At 40.3% G+C, this 19,593-nt stretch overlaps 1 protein-coding gene across 1 annotated transcript in view; it reads right to left on the bottom strand.

Moving 5' to 3' along the window:
* The window catches only part of ROS1 (ROS proto-oncogene 1, receptor tyrosine kinase), a 109,343-nt gene that overhangs the window by 70,567 nt on the left and 19,183 nt on the right, over positions 1-19,593 (bottom strand). The window contains 12 exon segments of the mRNA XM_032407380.1: positions 907-1,098; positions 3,160-3,338; positions 4,382-4,492; positions 5,237-5,488; positions 6,794-7,293; positions 10,885-10,982; positions 11,926-12,110; positions 12,276-12,398; positions 13,859-13,935; positions 14,588-14,789; positions 17,733-17,871; positions 18,547-18,695. Of these exon segments, the coding sequence (XP_032263271.1) occupies positions 907-1,098; positions 3,160-3,338; positions 4,382-4,492; positions 5,237-5,488; positions 6,794-7,293; positions 10,885-10,982; positions 11,926-12,110; positions 12,276-12,398; positions 13,859-13,935; positions 14,588-14,789; positions 17,733-17,871; positions 18,547-18,695 (2,207 nt within the window).

Genomic DNA, 19,593 nt, shown 5'->3' with positions numbered 1-19,593 from the left:
ATAAAAAATAAAAAATAAAATAAAATAAAATAAAAATTTTAAGGCATATCTTAGGTTGAAATAGTATGAATGCTTTATTTCTTTTTCATGATTTTCTGTGATTTCTAAATTCCTACAGCAAACATATATTACCATTATGATCAGGAAACACAAAATTCAGATATTTCAATGAATAACTACAGGGTCTCAAGAATATAGGTATTGTTTCTAGAAGTTGAGGATCAAGAAAAATATGTATTGCTTCTAGAATTTGAGGATCAAGAAAATGAAAGTAATGTGTTTAGATATATTCCTGTATTAGGTGTGTTTTTCAGATTTAGTTACGGTGATAAGAACTTAACTATTGAGTGGTTACCGTGTGCCTGGAACTATTCTCCGTACCTCCCATTAATTATCTCATTTAATCTTTGCAACAGCCCTAAGAGGTAGGACAATTGCTAATATTCCCATTTCTCAGATAAGGAAACAGACAAAGAGAAGTCAAATACTTTGCCTAGGAGTCACACAGTTTTTAGAGCAGTCAGTACCCAAAATTGATTGAATATAATAAAACATCTAAGCAGTCTGTATCCAAAATTGATGGAAAATAATAAAACATCTAATTATTACCCAACAAGAAGCTCTAAAATATTCAATACAATTCCTAAGGACTCTAAAAACAGTCAGAAATTAAAATGCTTTTAGGTGCGGGTCCATTCAAGATAAAGCAAATTACAAAATTCTCCATATTGTATTTAAACTTATTTAATCTATTATGACAATCAAATGAGACTTAGAGAAATTTTGGTTATACCGACATCCTGATAGTATTTCCTTTCAGATTCTACCAGAAACAGCATTGTCATAACTATACAGTAGCACTACTTCATATTCGTAAATGATCAGATCTTATATTTAATTCATCACCTTTTTCCCAGAAATCCAAGGCTGTGCCTGTACTACCAGGAAACTTTCTCCATTGAGCCTGGTGCTTTCCACTGAGTATAGCGTGGTCCAATAGAGATAACCTCCAACTGAATCCACCACCATGTCATTCACCAACAACTTCACATGAGTCACAATGTCTGTGTGCCCTGTCAACAGAGACTGCCTTTGTATCTACAAAACATAATTATACGGTCGGTTAATAATTTTCACATGACATGGTTATTTCTGAGTAGTTTTTTGCAATCATTAGTAAATTGCTGCATTCATCCAAGCACGAATATTTATTAGCACTATGTGCTGGGTAGTGTGCAAACCCTTGGGAGCATAATAGTCATGGGGAACACCCTCATGGAGCTCATCTCTTTTCATGACTCTAGAAAAAAGGGAGGCGAACTGATTTTGAGTTAAAATACTTACTTTGCCTAATCATACAACCAGACAATTGAAACACTGCTAGATAAGAATGCATTGGATTGGACTCTTGAGGAGATGTATACATCCTGATAAATGATGACCTCTCTCCTTGCTCATCTCTATCAGTATATTTCTCTGATATTAATTCTGCCATTACTGTGTACCTATTATGTATCAGGCAGTGTATGTTTTTATCTTTAAAATATTAGCTTTTGTAACCCTAACATTATAAAGGATTTCTATCACAGGTTAACTGGGTTCAAAGAAGCTAAGTAACTTTTCCTGGAGTTAAGCAGTTTTGTTAGAGATAGAGCAAATACTTGAAAGCAGTTTTTACATCTACTCTTCCACTTCCTCCTTCAAAACTATTTTTAAACTAATCCATTTCAGGGAGTATTCTCAGATTTACCCCACTGAACTCCATTCCACCCGGATAACATTGGCACTTACGAATTCAGGCTATACCACCTCGCTTCATCTCTAAACACATTGCTTTGTATGCTTCTTCTATTATTGTATATAGGTATTTCATCTTATCAAAAGAACAAGGATAAGTAGCAGTGGTTTACACAACACTGAACATACTAAAAAACAGTGTACTTTATACAATAAAAGGGTGAATTTTGTTGTATGTGAATTGTATCTCACAAAGTTGAATTTTTTAGAACAGATACAGGTCTACTATTTACTTTATATTCCCTACTATGCCTATCCTCATGGCTCTCAACACATTGGTAATAGATAAATGATTGTTGAATGAATAAATGAATGGACAATTAGTGCCCTCCTGATTAGAAAATGATTCCAGTACCATATTTCTGGATCTGTCAGACCAGTATTCTCATCATTAACCATCCTTCTCTTCGAAGGGTACCACTACACAGATGTGCAGGATGTCTTCATTTTGCATCCAGCTACACTTGCCCCCCACTCTGCCTGACTCTGTGTGCCCGGCGCCTGGTGCTATAGGCTGCAGCAGCCGGACTCATTCTCTGGCTTCCAGTGACATTCAGCCAATGGAAGCACTGGCAGAAGATCAGAGGGCAGAAAGAAAGAAGGATTGGGGTCCTTATAGCCCCAGGTCGCTCCTTGGAAGACCGTACCTTCTGACAGTGGCTGGGTTTCATGTCAGCAGCTTCTTTTTTTTTTTTAGATTTTATTTTATTTATTTATTTGAGAGAGAGAATGAGAGAGAGAGAGCATGAGAGGGGGAGGGTCAGAAGGAGAAGCAGACTCCCTGCTGAGCAGGGAGCCCAATGTGGGACTCGATCCCGGGACTCCAGGATCATGACCTGAGCCGAAGGCAGTCACTCAACCAGCTGAGCCACCCAGGCGCCCCTTTGTCAGCAGCTTCTATAGCTATAGCCCTCCCCAGATTCTTCCCCTACAGCCCCTTGCCCTCATATGCCTGAAGGTGGTTCTATCTTCCCACACTTACTAGCCCGGGCCATGTTTCACCATCCTTTGCTCATTTTCCTTAGCCCTCTCCACACCTTTGAAAATAGTCCCTTCATTGGGTTTCCTTTAATCATGCCTTTGGAGTGTGTCATCTTCCTCCAGGACACTGACCCTCAGATGAACATTTTCATATATTTAAGATATTACTGAAAATCTAGAACTAGTGTACCAAACAGCGACATAAAGCTTCCTTTACATATAAATCCCTTTTAATTAAAAAGTGAGTAGGTTTGAGGACAAATATTAAATAGCAGCATAGGTGGTATACAAGTATGAAAAAAAAAGTCATGAAAATGACATGTAAGTCACTGGAGGGTGGGTATTGTGCTACAGCATCCAGAATGCTGAGATTTAACTTACCACATATGTCTTTCCAGCCCAGTAGAGAAATTGACCCAGCCAATCAAAAGCTAGAGCCCCTGCTCCTGCAATGTTGGATATGTGATAATTTTCGGAGATATCCGTCCCATTCAGCAGCCACACGTAAACATCACCTTTCATATCGCTGTAGTAGAGGCTGTTGTTATACCAATCCATGTCTCAAAACAAAGTGAATTGGTAGCAGTTATTTCTTATGCATGCCAGCGTAAACGTGGTGAGTCAACAAATCACACATGCACCTCCATATACTTTTAGAGTGCATACTAACATGATATTCATTAGAACTTCAGGGATCTGTCAAGAATGTTTCAATAATGTTCTCTCAACATCTCAACCCCTGGGACTAGGGAGAGGGATTAATATTCACTGAGACCCTCCTCTTTGCCAAACATTGTCCCGGGCACTTAACAGATATCACTTAAATCTGATAACAAAGGTTTAAAAAAGGGATTATCCCCGTTTTTGACTTGGTGAACCTGAGACTCAGTGAGATTATCTATTCTGCCCAAGGCCTCACAGATGAAAACAGTAGGAGCCCAGATTGAAGACAACTCCAAAGTATAATTCTTTCTACTATGACCACACTACCTCCTAAGTCCAAGTCCTACGTTGGTCAGAAGTGCTGCTGTACTTTCAGTGGCCCGGCGAATATAACAACTAATTCACATAATTATAGGAGATGTCATCTGCAGGTAGGCTCACTGGTGCACCACCTCACAGTGAAGACTTTCCTTCATCCTAAGGTCTTCTAGGCAAAATTACCCACTTATTACTTAATAATCCTCTTTGTCAAGAAATTATTTCTTCCACTTTACTTAGAACTTCGTGCAACCATTCCTTGCGTCAGTCTTACAGCAAACGTAGTAAGTTACTGAAGTATACCTATGTTAGTGGAACCAGGTAGGCTGTTATCTCGAGATAACATTGAGAGGTTCAAATATAGGAGAACTATATCAAAGCCTTACTGAAATGGGCATAAATCAATAAATAGCATCACATTTTGTGAACTAATAAATAACACCCATACTGGAGAACTGACATTTTCTTAATGGCATCACTGGCATCGTAGTTCAGTCCATGTTTTTTTCCTTTCATTATTGACCTAATACCAAAACGTTCAATTCTTTGGATGTATTGAGGAGCTTAGGAATTCTTACATGTAGAAACCTGACATCCAAGTGAAGAAGGATTTGGTGTTTACCTGACACATTTCCTATATCAGAGGATAAGAATTTTCCTGGGCCAAAGCTATTCAGTGGCTTACTCCAAAGACCATCTTCTTTCACAGCCATGATAAATGGTGGTTCTGAAGCTATTTGGTGAAAAAGAAATTAAAAGAAATATCACAGAAAACACACGTTTTAAGGTACACATCTTATACCCTAAGATTTCCTTTATAAAGTAAAAGACTATCGATATTTAAAAAATACCATGGAAGGATATGAGTGATTACATCTGCTTAACAGAATTATCTATCATGTTAAACGTATTTCCTGATTCTTACGTAAGTAATTGAAGTTGAATGTGAAGAGAAATGTGTGGTGATGCTGCCTCTTAGCAATGTCATGGTCATGGCATGATCTCCCCTCCCCCGTTGGCTATTGGTTGCCACGATTTCATGCCGAGCACCCAGAAGTCATCGTGGTAACAACAGCAGTATAAATGGTATAATTCTCTTTCCATGTTCTTTCAGCCAAGAGGGTGGAGTTCAGCATAATTCACAGACCCTCACCTTCTCTCACCATGACCTTCAGAGTTCAAGGGCTATTATTGCTTCATAAACCATGAGAAAGAAGAAAGCCATAAAGAAGAGGAAAATTATATCGTTTCCTCAAAAATATCCTGAAAAGGTTAAGATAACAATTTAGAAACGTAAGTTAAATATCACACAATGCTTTATTTGCTTTCTTCATCCAGATAATAAACACATACTCCAAGAAATCCATGCATCCTCATTCCAGTTTCTTTACTACATTGGAGTTGAGGACCTCTTAAGGACACAGGGAATAAACCTATGTTGTCAGAATTACTCCCTAAATCAAGAACATATTCTCACCTGGCACCAGGGTAGTACCCACCGAAGGCTCTGACCAAGGGCCTGGCCCCTTGGGAGAACTGGCTCTCACAGAAACCTTGTATTTTGTAGCACTCTGCAGCTCAGACACATGAAGCACGGTCCCACTGATGTTCGAGAACACGTGAGTGATTTCAGGAAAGTCTTGGGTTGATACTTTCACCTCATAAATCCAGTTCTGCCAGGCAGAAGGGCCTAATCAGAAGAGTTAAACCGTATTACTCACCAGGATGAGACAGGCAAGGGCAAACCAAAGGTTGTCAATGAATTCATCTACAGCTTCATCTTGAGTAGAAGGGTAATTGGGCAATAAAACATGCTACCCCGCGCTAGTCATCAGGGTTGGTCTGACGATACGACTAGGACACTGTCCATTCCAGCCATGCCATAGTTTGTGCTCCATCAAAGGAGACATCATTTCCAACAAATCAGAGTCAAAGCTACACGTGGGCTGCATAAAATTATCAGAGGCGTGTCAAATAACACCCCAGGTGTAACCAGCCTCCTAATAAACAAATGTTTAATGATGAATCTTTAATATAACTCTCAGTGTTTGTACAGTATCTTCCTTCTAGAAGCCCAAACTATACAAAACCAAACAACAACAACAAAAACTGCCTCTAGAGCGGTGGAAATATACAGCAAATAGGCATAATTAGCTTTGTCTTCAAGTCAAAAATAGCCCATGTTTGCTAAATACGCTAGGACCAGGAGTTGGCAAACGACAGCCCACAGGCCAAATCTGGCCCACTGCCTGTTTTTGTATATAAAATTGTACTGGAATGGCACAGTTCCTCATTTACATATAATCTAGGGATGTTTACACACTGCAATGACGGACTTGAGTAGTTGCGACAGAGACCATATGGCCCACAGAGCTGAGCATATGTACTATCTAGCCTTTCCTTTATAGAAAAAGTTTGCCGACCTCTGTGCTAGATACTGTGCTAAGTGTTCTAATGATGCATCTTAATTCATTCTGTGTGACAATCCAAATGAAAGATATAATTAAAGCTCCCATTTTCTAGGAGTGAAAACCAATGCACAGAGCAGTTAAGTAATATGCCCAGGATCATTCTACTAATAACTGACAAGACCAGCCTTTGAACCCATGCAGGCTGGCTCCAGAGCCCACCTGCTTACCCTCCACACACACTGCCTGTCCGGAGATGGAAGTTCAAGTTCAGAGAGTTTTAGGAAGTTGCTCCGATTCACGCAAGGTCTGGATGGATACAAATCTCAACCCACCTGCACTATCCCTCTGGCTACCATATTCACTCAGACCAGAACGTCAGTGCCTGGCTCTCGGTAGACACTCAGTAAATGTTCCAACTATTGTGTTGGGATATACACAAGAAATATAGAGATGTTCCTAGTGCAAAACCAATAAACGCAGAACAAATGTCTAAGCACTTTTTCTGGAGCTAAATAGCACTTCTGGTTGATGACTGAATAATCACATACAGGTTCTCAAAATTGAGTCATGATGTCAAGCAATTCAAACTTTCCTCCTTCCAGCAACACTGGGCAGGGGGCACTCACTGGCTCCAATGGCGAAGGCAGGGGGCTTCCACTGAACCAGGGCCTGGTGGGAGCCAAAGAGCACGGAGAGCTGCTGTGGGCGGCCCGGCAGGGGGTGCGGCTGAGTGTAGGAGCCGAAGATGACCAGGTTACCAAACCCAAACTCTTCTATGTGACTCAGGTCACATCCCACGATGAACTCATTAAAAGACAGAGAGTCCTGCTGGAAAATGGCCTTGCCATCTGTGACAAGGAAGTCATTGTTTTCACAAGCAAAGCTCTTCACATCAGCAAAGGAGACATGAGCTAGGACAAGATGGGAAGCAGAGCCGTCCAGAAATGTTGACATGAAGACATGAGCGGTGTCATTGAAGTAAATGATTCGTTTGGACTGTGGCTTCACTGCAAAGTCCTTTAACGTGCAACTCTCCACAATATGTAGGGCTTCTGAGTCCCGACCAGATGGCACGGGGAGATCTACTCTATAAATGCCGTCTTTCAGGAGATAAAAGACATACCTGACATGGGATCAAAAGAAACCTGGTGTGATCCACTGCAACCTGCTTTGTCCTGTGATGCAATCAGAACCATAGTTCTCAGCAGTCACTAAGCACTGGGTGTCCCAAGGTACACAAGGGTAAAGGTACTTACTAAAGCTATGTACTATTCATTTAAGTTAGAAGCTGGAACATTGGAAAATTTCAGCCTCGCTTACAATGCTTTGTCTTTCAATTATATATGTGACTATAAGGAATCAGAATTTAAGAGCAGAAAGGGTCTTTAAGATTTTCTAATGAAGCCTACTTTTAAAGGAAAGCATAGTATATAAAAATGGCATGGCTAAACATGTTATTTATTGAAAACACTTTCCTCCAAAATGCACATATTCTTAAATCTAATTCTTTCTATACATTTTCCCATGCATTGTGAAAGATAAAATAGAAGAAAGCAAAAACGTTTAACCTGTTTTTAAAACCACTTATTATTTCACTATAAATATCTAGCAAAACTACCTTGCATTTTGTAGTGGACTAGGTTTTTTTTTTTTTTTTTTTAATATTTACAGTTAAGTGGGACAATAGAGCTACCATTTTACAAATCATGAAGAAATATCCCACAAGACAGCAAAACAGCTGGGATGGACCACCCAGCAGTTAGAAGAAGCCAGTGGAAGAATTTTGTAAAATAAACCACCTAATTTGGAGCCAAATCTCATGGTAATAGTACATGTGGATTTTTAATAATGAAACAGAAAACACCACCAAAATATTTCATTGATAAACCAAATCTACAAACACAATTTTAACTAAAACATAAAACTGTTAATTTGGATGAAGCTAATTTAGAATTTGTGATCATGGAGACAGATGCTAACACAAGCACACTTCTGCTGGGGCATCTGGGGGCTCAGTCAGTTAAGCATCTGACTCTTAATTTTGGTCAGAGTCATGAGATCAAGCCCCGAGTTGGGCGCCACATTGGGCACGGAGACTGCTTAAGATTTTCTCTCTCCCTCTCCCTTTGCCCCAGCCCATCCCTCTCTTCCTCTCTCAAAAAAAAAAAAAAAAAAAAAAGTATACTTCTGCTTAGCAAATCTTTCTTATCACAGCCCCATGGATTGACAGGATTCCAACCTCTCCTCACAACTGTCAAATTATTTTCCTTGTCCTATTCAGTCCCACCCTTGTTCTCCTTGATGACTATTCCAAATCTTTATCAATATGCTCAACCCCTGTGCTACAATAATATCCTGAAATATAAACTCCATGTTGAGATGTGAACCTATGTTCTTTTTCTTAAGAGAGGGTTGTAGCAGGCAAAAAGCAGAAACAACTTGGCTCTTAACTTTCTGTTTTAGTTTCCCAAGTTCAAAGCTATTAATGGAACATAGAGGGACTTCAGAGTAGACAAGAGGAAGAAGATTTGGGGTGAAGATTACAATCCTTGGGCTGCAGCAGAGAGAGGACAGGTGTTTAAGCCTCGTTGCCACTTTGGAGGGGAAAGAAAGGAGAGGGAAGGTGCACAGAGCCGGGCTGCGGAGGGAAGAGGGCAGAGGTGAGAAGGACAAGAAGCAGGGTAGGGGAAGAAGGGAAGAGGTTTAGAGTAAGTACAAACTCAGTGAGTGAATAATTCAATGGTGCAAAATAACAGCAGAGAGGAAACCACTTCTAATGCCAGGAGAATAAGTGATTCACACATCTGGCATTCCTTAGGGACACTATATACAAAGTGCTGCTAAAAGGTATACACTGATTTTTACAGAAACGCTATTAGTGTAGGAGGAGATGATTAGAAGACAGGCCCTGGAAGACAAATACTGGCTCCACAGCAAAAGAGCTGCATGATCTTGGGCAATTACTAAGCTGTGTTTACTTTCTGATCCATAAAGCTGAGATAATAAAAGTACCTACTTCATACAGTTGAACAAGAATTAAATGAATTTTTGGAAGTAATACACTTAGAGGCACCAATTAATATTATCATTATCATTTCTAGTCACATTTCAAAATCTAAGCACAAATCAATTTTATCTAATGGAATAAAGAGCCACCAGGGACTTCACTGGGATGCATTCTGAGTGACTGATTGAGTGGGTGAAGTTTATTATCCTTGTTATATTTATTATATATAATATTATAAATATATTTACTATTATTTATTTAGTGGGTGAAGTTTATTTATAAAATGAGTCATTTTGGGTAAATGCCAGCAGCAAAGTTCCATCTCATAGGATCTTACACTTTTACAAATGAGAAAAATAAGATCCCGGGAGTCCAAAGGACTCACCCTACAATACAGTGTTTGTAAAACATATTCTTGAATCAGTGATTCATGCAAACTTAAGTATCAAGACAAAATAAGACAAAGTAAGACAAAATAAGTACCTAGTAAATTATGAATGAATGTCAATAGAAAACTTGATTTCAGAGCAATAATGAGCAACCTTTTTTTTTTTTTTAAGATCAATTCATTGGGGCACCTGGGAGGTTCAGTCAGTTAAGCGTCTGCCTTTGGCTCAGGTCATGATCCCAGGGTTTTGGGATCGAGCTCTGTGTCGGGCTCCCTGCTGAGGGGGAGCCTGCTTCTCCCTCTCCCTCTGCCTCTCCCCCCCAGCTTCTGCACTCTCTCTCTCTCTCAAATAAATAAATAAAATCTTTAAAAAAAAAAAGATCAATTCATGAAAAATAAAAAATGTCATGGGCTATATATATATATTTTTTTTTTCATTCAAAAGGAAAACAATTTTATCTGACAGGAAAGAAAAAAACTTCATCTTATAAACTTGGCCTTGCTTATTAGCTATTATTCTCTGGTCACATTTAAGAAATAGTATCGCCAAAATAATTTTCTGTGTTTTCATCCTTCACATTTATGTATATTTGGAGATCACACAATATATTCACAGGGAATACTTCATTTCATCCTCAAAATAACGCAACTGGGCGAGCATTGTTATGTTCCACATACGAACGGACAAAGGAAAAGTCACAGGCACAGTTACTTGCTCCAAGTCAGACTGCAATTTAAGCAGGACAGCTGAGCTAAAATGTGTCCATTTTATTTGGGGTGGGGGGGGGAATAGTTACTTAAAATGGGAAATTTTCACTTGTTATTAACCATCAACACCTATGTCCGAAGATGGGCAAAAGCAGCGTTCTTGGTAACCAGCCGCCTCTGAGAGGTCTGAGAACCGGACCAGGGAAATGAACTGGTGCTGAATTGCTCAGCAAAAGAAACAGTAAAATGGGAGAAGGACTCACAGGCAGGAAGGACTCCGTGGGGAGCACCGAGGAGGCAATGAGACCTGGAGTCATGCCATAAAATAATGACAACTCCAGGACTGGAACCTAGATCCCTGAGACCCAGAGAAGAGATCTTTCCCACCTACCCATATTTTACTGTGAAGGAGAGGAAAATCTACTCAACTCGAGAAGTTGTGGATCAAGTTTGCAAGAAATTTCCTTGTGGCTCTATAGAATGCAAACTTTGCCTAGATTTAATTACATTTGAAATGAGATACATAGGTTGGCTCCTCTGGTTCTATCAAGCAAGTTTCCCAAAGATTCTTGCCACGGAAGAGAACTCACGGTTATAAGGCTAACACTTACCCATTGTACGAATCAGCCACAATTTTCTGAGGTGCGGTAATTGAGGGAGGAGTAATTTCCTCAATGTTCGAGCAGTTTCCTAAATCACAGACATACACCTAGAGAATCAAGCATGCATCCGTGGATCAGTGTCTGTCTGTATTCAGTTTGGCCAACAAGTATTTCTTTTTTTATTTTTTAATGCATCCCCCCCCCCCCCCCCCTCTCTAAGAATAAGTATTTCCTGAGCATCTGTTCTGTGCTTAGAATTGTGCTAGTCACTGACCACTTTTCAAAGTATAAAAAAAAACAACACAAAACTCGTAAAAGTCAGTTTTATATCCCATATCCTAATGAATGTGCATCCTGTTTACACCAATGAAATACAAATACCTATTTTCCTGGCTTGTGGAACTAATCAAATTTTTTTTTAAGATTTTTTTTCCTTTTTTTTTTTAAAGTAATTTCTACACCCAACATGGGGCCTGAACTTAAAACCCTGAGATCAGGAGTCATATGCTCTACCGACTGAGCTGGCCCACCCTTCAACTCTTTTTTAAAATGTAAGCTGTATCCAAGTTTATGGGCTTCCGGCCATGGTGATTGTAATAGGCCTGTCCTTTTGAAAGAAGGAAAGTTGAAACACAGCAGGACTGTTTTCTCAAAGATTTCAATAACACTGTATTTTCAGAGACTACTAAAGTTACCCTTGGTTATTATATAATTTAAAATGCTCACAGCTGATTTTAATCAGCTGCTGATAGCACAGACACCAGACTCCACCACTCTCTTACGAAAAATGAATCATCATTAATATAATAAACCCATGGCTTTGAAAAATCACAAATAAAGATGATTTAACAGTAGGTCAGGACTGTCTTAGGTAAAGTCCAGACCTTCCTAAAGACCAGATCTATGACTCAGGGCTAACCTAGTGTCTAAAACTTAGTAAATACTCACTGAGTATTTACTGAGTGAAAGAATTATGTTTACCTACAGATATATCAAGATATGCACGTGAGTGTCGATATCCAATTATTCACTTTAAATCCTCAGACTCACCAGTTCATCCATGATGAAATACATTCTCTGATAAAGCCAGTCTACGGAGATGGAAGAAATTAATCTTGAACCTTTGTAAAAAACTCTCAGGTCAGACGCATCAGACATGTTGGCAGCCTCTTTCATCCATATGAGAGTCCCTTCTGAGAAATAAACGACTTGCTGGTGGACATTAACCGATATTCCTAGAAGAACCATGCAAATACATGTGTGTTACGATATCACAACCAAAAAGCACCTTACATGACAGAAAATTTATTTCTTTAATTTTTAATATGGAGTTTAAAATAGAAGTCAGTCTGGGTCTTTTGTTTCCACACTAAGGAAACATTTCTTCCGATCATACTGACCTGTAATATTATGGTGTATAGCATCTGACTGAAGGCAATGTGCTTCATCTACTAAATGTTTTAAAGATCTCTTTCTTAGAGAAGCTTTTCTGGATAAAAAGAGCCACTGTTCCTCTTCTTGAACTAAAACAATAACATGATTTATAGGCAGACCAACCACATGCACATCGACACACAAAAAAACCATTACCATCCTTCAAAGCAAGGCAACTAACGATCGAACGAGGCTGGTCGGATTTTTCTCTGAAGGCAGCGGGGGCATTTCAACTGCAACATATATCACATTATTCCACGATTGGGGGTGGGAAGTACAGTGTCAGTCAAGTAGGCTTTATATGTATGTGCCCCGAAAGGCCCCCAAAATAACACCACGTAAGGGATCATTGCTCTCAACAGCCTTGCACCCGCAGGAGCTCAGCTCATTACCCACAGCCATGAGAATGTGGCTGCTCGGTGGAGGTGGTCCAGCCCAGGCCAGACTGGCTGTTGCGTAACACCAGACAGACACTGGTTGTCTCTGTTTTGTCTTCAATTCTCTCTCCCTTTGAGGCCAGAGAAAAGTCCTTAGAGCAATGAAATCTGAGGACTGCAGGACTCTGCTTGACATCCCACTCAGTCGGAGACTGATGCAGGGTGCGTCAGTGAAGGGCAATTAATAAAAGTTATGCAGTAATTGCAGTAACAACAACCTTAAACCTGCTCTATATTTAAACACATCCTTCGGATGCTTCTTGCATAACAAAAATGCCTCTCCTTTCCTAGAGTCCAGTAACAGCCAAAAAACCAAAGGCTGGTGATAGACAACACTCAATACACATAGACGTGTGCAGATTAGGGGAAGGGGCAGTCCATTCAGCAAATGGGATTCTGGCAAAAATAGAAAACAGACTCCTAGAATTCTGAATCTTTCTGTGTTGTTCAAGACTCCTACTCGTGTCCCCAGAATATTTCCAGTGCTTCTTAGAAAGCATTTTCATTTATTATTTTTTCCATACAGGTATCATACAGTAAGTATTTAATCTCTCAGGCAATCATTCAAATGCCAAGATGAAAAAAAAATAATACTTCAAAATAATAACAAAAGCTAACTTGGTAGATTGAATATTCAAAATGGTAAAATGTAAATTATTAAGTCCAGATATATTTAAAAACCTGAAGGAGAATGGAATAAAAAGATATCTGATATGTATTAAATGATGATACATAATACAAAATGGGGGTGAGGGCAAAAAGATTACATGTATCCCTAAGCATTTAATGTGAGTCACAATCACTAGTGATTTCATCTGAAACTAAGGCTTTGTATGAGGCCATTTTTTTTTTAATCCCTAAATTTTTCATTCTAATTTTGAAATTCCTAAATTCTAATTTAAAACCTTTGGGTCCAATAACTTCTATTTGTCAAATACTGGATGGGATTCATTTAAAATCGGAGCTTACCAAGTACCAAAAGACAATGTTGATTTGGGCAGAAGAGGTGGGGTTCTTGGGATCAACCAGATGAACCAGGACTCTGAGATCTGAACCCACCCTTGCCACCCCCTCAGTTCCCAAGTAACAGAAGGGGCATTCCCAGGCTGTACCTGCTGAGGATAAAGTGGTAATACTAGATTCTGCTTCTGGCCCCTCACCAACTTCATTTACTGCTGCAATGGAAAACCTATTCCAAAAACAATTTAGAGAGATGTGTTTCACATGGCATGGTGTGAACATGAGATAAAAAGAGAAGGAGCAATAATATTTCTATTTAAAGAACAATGTGGCCATGCACGTATCTAGTTACTCAGTCCCACTGCTCAGTACTGAGATGACCATCAATCACATCCTTGTTTGCATTCCGCATAGAACAGTTCAGGGTCACAGAGGTCAAAAACTGAACTCTGCTATCTGCATGACCCCCATCCCTACCCTAATTTAAAGAGGCCTTGGTAAATGCTGGAAAAGCTAACAATAATAAAATAATCCCCCTAATGGTTAATAAAAAAATACCACTAACAGAATTTCACTTCCTTACTTTTTTCATGTTGGGTTAAATGAAGAAATGGTATTTATGGTGTTTATGATGTCTTTATTGGTGTCTATTTATAGGGATCCTCTGAATATAACAGAAATACTTCAGAATGTTTTTGCTTAGGACACTGTAGTCTAACAGACACAAACTTGAGGAAAACTACGATAACATCAACCCAACAGCACAAAGTCAATGGGAGTTTTCCAAATACATTTAAACGACTTTGGGGCCATATGTCTTAAATAATGATTATGCCTATGGCCATGCTGGTTACATCTTCCTTGCACCACTTAATTCTTACCTGTAGGTGGTATTTGGCAGAGTGGAGTAAAACTGGAAACTGGTTCTCTGTGTCCCTGAATCTAATTGTTGATTTTTGCTGATCAGTCTTAAGTTATAACCCAAAATAGGTCCTCCTGGGAATTGGGGTGGAGCCCAACTGACTTCCACGGTGTCGGGACTCGAGCTCTCAATATTTCTAATGGAAGGAGCAGTCTCAGGAACTAGAAGATGTAATGGTGACATGGTGAGCAGGAAGATGTACAAGCAACAAATGTAAATAGCACAGGGAAAAAAGTCTTGTTTTTTGAAGTGTAAATTAACTATTTTCATTAATATTCAAAATAAGTGATAGAAGGCGATAAGATATCTAGGAGCTGCAACTCTTGATCCCTAAATGAGACCAGCTGGCTACTTTCCTAAGGGACTCTACCAAGTGTTATTTTCCTTGCATATAATTTATGAAGGTGCAGGTAGGCAAATAGGATAAATGTTCTAGAAAAAAGTTATCAGAAGTCTCCAGAGGGGCGCCTGGGTGGCTCAGTCGTTAAGCGTCTGCCTTCGGCTCAGGTCATGATCCCAGGGTCCTGAGATCGAGCCCCGCATCGGGCTCCCTGCTCCGCGGGAAGCCTGCTTCTCCCTCTCCCACTCCCCCTGCTTGTGTTCCCTCTCTCGCTCTCTCTCTCTCTGTCAAATAAATAAATAAAAAAATAAAATCTTTAAAAAAAAAAAAAAAAAAAAGAAGTCTCCAGAGATCTGAGTGAGTTGAAACTGTGGGGTGGAACCCAGCTAGGAAGGAGAAGAGAATCTGTAACAAAACTGTAGTCAATGATTAACTGGAGTTGAAAGAAGTAAATCCTGGGCCTTTTCACTCACTGGAGCGCTTGCTATAGCCTGACCAGTTCCAGTTGAAGATGCAGGCTCAGATAAGCCAGACTTAGAACAGTGTGCTTCCCTCTTGCTGACACCCAGACGTATGTTCCTTCCCATGGCGCCCAAGGTCCCTTAGAGTCCAAGTTCACTGTGCTTTAGCACTACCCTCTCCCTTGAGAAGGATTAAAGGAACATGCATTCATTAATTAAGCATTCACTCATAGACTTGAGAAGCTACCTAAGTAGCAAAGAACAGAAAGAAAAACAAATGATCTAACAGCCTGTCTGCCATTCCTGCCTCCACCTACTTTTCATACCTCCCACCCCCTAAACCCGCCCTTTCACTTCCTCTTCCTGTAGAAAGACACACTCTGACGTCACTTTGTTCTCGTGTGGACTTCCCTCCCTCTGAATACTTTTGGCAAATGTTCTGCATCACTCCTGACTCGGGAGAGTTAGTAGAAATTAAGACAGTGCAGCCTTCACATTGGATGAATTTTTAAAAGGCTGTTTATTGATCTCTCAGCCTTTCTCCAATATGACTCCTCCTCAACTCTCAGACCAGTCTTTGGCAAACACAAACATCACTGTGTCGACTCTTCTGCTCCCTGCACTCAGTCACCTTGGTGAACGGAGGGGTACGAATCATCTTTCACTAATTAGAAGCAGGATGTCAAAAAACCTAATTCATTAGGGTCAATGCTCAGACCCAGACATGATCTGCTCCACTTCGAGCAGGTTGGATGCCACCTACATGGTAAGCTGTGATTATTGTCCAAATCTCTCCCACAAAAATCCTCCCTGAAAGGCCAGTCAGAGTGGGTACGATATTCCTTGCCTATTAACCATTCTCCTTGGTTAAGAAATTATCTTCATAAGGGCCTCGATTAAAAGGTAATAATACCATCTAAACCATACATTTCCCACCACGAAAGGAGAAGAGGGCCATGAGGCATGGAACACAAAACAGGTAACTATAAGTTTTAACGTGGCTAGAAAAGTGAGAAGGAATTGAGGAATGAGGTGCTATCCATGGAAAGGATATCCAGAGTAGGTCTAGAATACATGGAGGGCATGAGGGTTTGCAAATCCAGGAGAAAAGCCCAGAACTGGAAAACAAAATTTGCCTTCTTCCTTATTTTGATTTGACTAGCCATGGGCCGCCATGGGCCCGGGATCATATTATCTCTCCAGCATCGGAAAATGTCCCAGCACTGTTGGAATACATGAGGCGTTGCTTTGAACAAAGAAGGATCCACGTATTCCACTCTGATCTGGAACATTTCAAATATTGCCTTAGCCAGCGTCTGACCCAAGCTTGGGACGATGGTCAGGGAGTAATCAGCAGAGGTGGCCACACACAGCCTAAAATCTGATAAGCAGTAAGCGAGCACGAATCAGGGAAAGAGGAAAATGCCGTCACCAGCTTCATCAGCTGTTCAACTGTCCACAGCCTAGTTCAAGGTGAGGCTCTGTGCACACTGCCGAATCTCCAGAACTGATGGGTCGGGACATCTAACACCTGGTCTGGAATACATCCCTGCAGGTGCAGTCAGCTAACCCTGAGGGTAAGGGAACCACAGAACTCTCCTTCAGTGTCTGCCCCACGCATGCACTCCCCTAAAATGCTCTAGGTTAGACCCCTTTTCCCAGCATGGAAGTCACATCCTCAAAAGAAGAAATCAGAAAACGCTCCAAGACAGGTGCAGTTTTTTTTAAATCATGTCTGATAAAATGTCCAAGTATTATCATAACCTCCAGGCGGACTGCTCTCCCTCTGTGCTTTCCAATCTGATTCCCTCATTCCCTCAATCCATCTTATGCGTAGCTGCCAAAACTATCATTTTCAGAAGTATGTGAAACAATTACTTCTCTGCTTAAAAACTGTCCTTAACTGCTAACTGCTTATTGAGGCTTATTCTGCAACCTGACTGTCCTTCATCCCCACACCCCATTTGCAAGCCCCTAACGGACAGACCCTGTTCAAAATGTCCCTCTTAACATTGTACACAGCACTTTCCCACTTACAACGTGCTTTCCTTATTTATTATGCTTACTGCTTAGAGTATGTCTCCTCCACCAGAAGCTGAGCTGCACAAGACCAGGGAGTTCGGTATTGATCATAGAGACATGCTGAGCACCTAGAATGCTACGGGGCATATGGTTAGGTACTCAGTTACTGAACAGATCAACTGATGAAGGAATAATTTATTTCATTATTTAAAATAGAACCAAACTAAACTAAAGCTTTGGAATAATCTCCTTATTTCATGAGCCACAGGGACACACTGTACCTCCATAAGGATGAGTCCTGTAACTGGGACTTGGCAGAGAATACAGCTGTAGCTGGGCTGTGAAGATCCAGACCACTCGAAAAATATACTCAGTGAAGGGATGCAGGGGCTGTACCACATATGAGAGCTTGGACACGGCCTACGTCAGGGAGAGATTAATAATTAGCGTTTACAGAATCACCACCACACAGTGCGGCTCAAGAGCACAGATCAGTTTGTAAGAGGTGCAGGACTTCTTGGATATGGGGTGACCCGGGGCCTGCCAGCCCGGAAGAAATGGGCCTGGAGCTCGGAGCTGAGCCGTCCAGATGTCAGTCTGCATAATTCACACCCAAAGTCTCTCCTTCCTCAAATTGGCAAAATTATGGATTCAGTTATTTGGCATTTACCTCAAGGCTTTAATAATTTTTCTATGTTAATATACTTAGTGTCTTGGGGCTATTTTCCTCTGAACTTGCTCATGCTTTCTTAAAAGAGACAGTCCTAGATGACTTTCTTGCCCTCCATCCTAGTTGGAATCCTTGTAGGTGGGGTGGGCAGAAAATGACCAATGATATGAGTAGTTGGTTAGGTGACGCTGAGCTGAAGGAACAAGATGTACGTCTAATATGTTCTCCTCAGAAATAAAGGATTTAGCATCAACATGTTACGGAGTAGCAGAGATTAAAGTTCATCTAACCCAACCATTCATCTTAACACTTGAATCTTCTCTAGAATGTCTTTATACCTATAATAATACGTAGTAATTTGGCATTTTTAATAATTTGGAAAAAAAAAAAAACCTGTGTGTACGTACGTAGGCAGCTTTTCATACCTCAGTATAAGTCCAGCTTCCAGGAAGTTGTGCGTATTTCCACTGAATGATGTATTTTACTCCAGAAATGTTGGCAGATTTCCATCGTAAGGTCACACCATGGCTTCCAATGGAAGAAGCAAAGGGTGCGGTGGGGAAATCGGCATTTTCTGGGGAGAAAACAGGACTTCATTCACCATGCACCTCTGTCAAGTCAGGAGAAAGGGTGTCTGTTTCATCTCGGGCTCTCAGGAGTCTCTTGTTACAACTACATCTTGCCACAATAGCTTACCCGAATAATAAATGATGTACACATTCAATTGGTTTATTTTTATAAATCAGCTAGACAGTCTGGCATCTTGTTTTCCCCGTAGAATTCACTATTATCATTTTTTTTACAGGCAAGCAACATGGAGTATTGTACAGTTTTGTCTTACGATTACCACTTCCTCACAGGTGGGTGCCAGGGCGTGTATGGTACGTAACAGAACCATCTGTTGTTCCAGAACATGTATCCCAAGACATTCTTAAAATGTTACACCACAATCCTGTTGCTATTGCTCATCTTGTCAATAAATTATTTTTATATGTACAAGTAATTCTACTCCAAAGGATTCTATATTCAGTTGTTCCATATTGTAAAGTATTTTGTGACTTCTAAACATTAGTAACATTGATGTGGGAAACAAAGGCAGAAGAAAAATTATTAAATTTCCTTAATGCTTACAGCCCATTGGCAAGTCCTTGAAAGAGGCAGAGTGACATTCCTCTAGGGACTCAACTGCCTCGATGCTGACACTTTGCTAAGGGCAAAAGGCAATCTGAGCCTGACCCCCAGGATCCTGTAGGTCTTCTTTAACAAAAAAAAATTCCTTTAGAAACTTCCTTTATCTCTACTCCCCAAGATACATGTTGGCAATCATCCCCAAGCATATGACCCACTGATACACATCTGGAGGGTCTCTTAACTAAGGTTTTAGTGGACAGTAATAAATGACCTTTTTTCCAACAGTAGTTAACCCCCTCAAGGTCCTGGAAACCTTGCTTCTAAAATTCTGGAGAGACTTA

This window comes from Phoca vitulina, unplaced genomic scaffold (genome assembly GCF_004348235.1).
Source record: "Phoca vitulina isolate PV1807 unplaced genomic scaffold, GSC_HSeal_1.0 scaffold9, whole genome shotgun sequence".
In the NCBI taxonomy this organism is placed as follows: Eukaryota; Metazoa; Chordata; class Mammalia; order Carnivora; family Phocidae; genus Phoca; species Phoca vitulina.
This window is presented reverse-complemented; position numbering and strand designations above follow the sequence as displayed.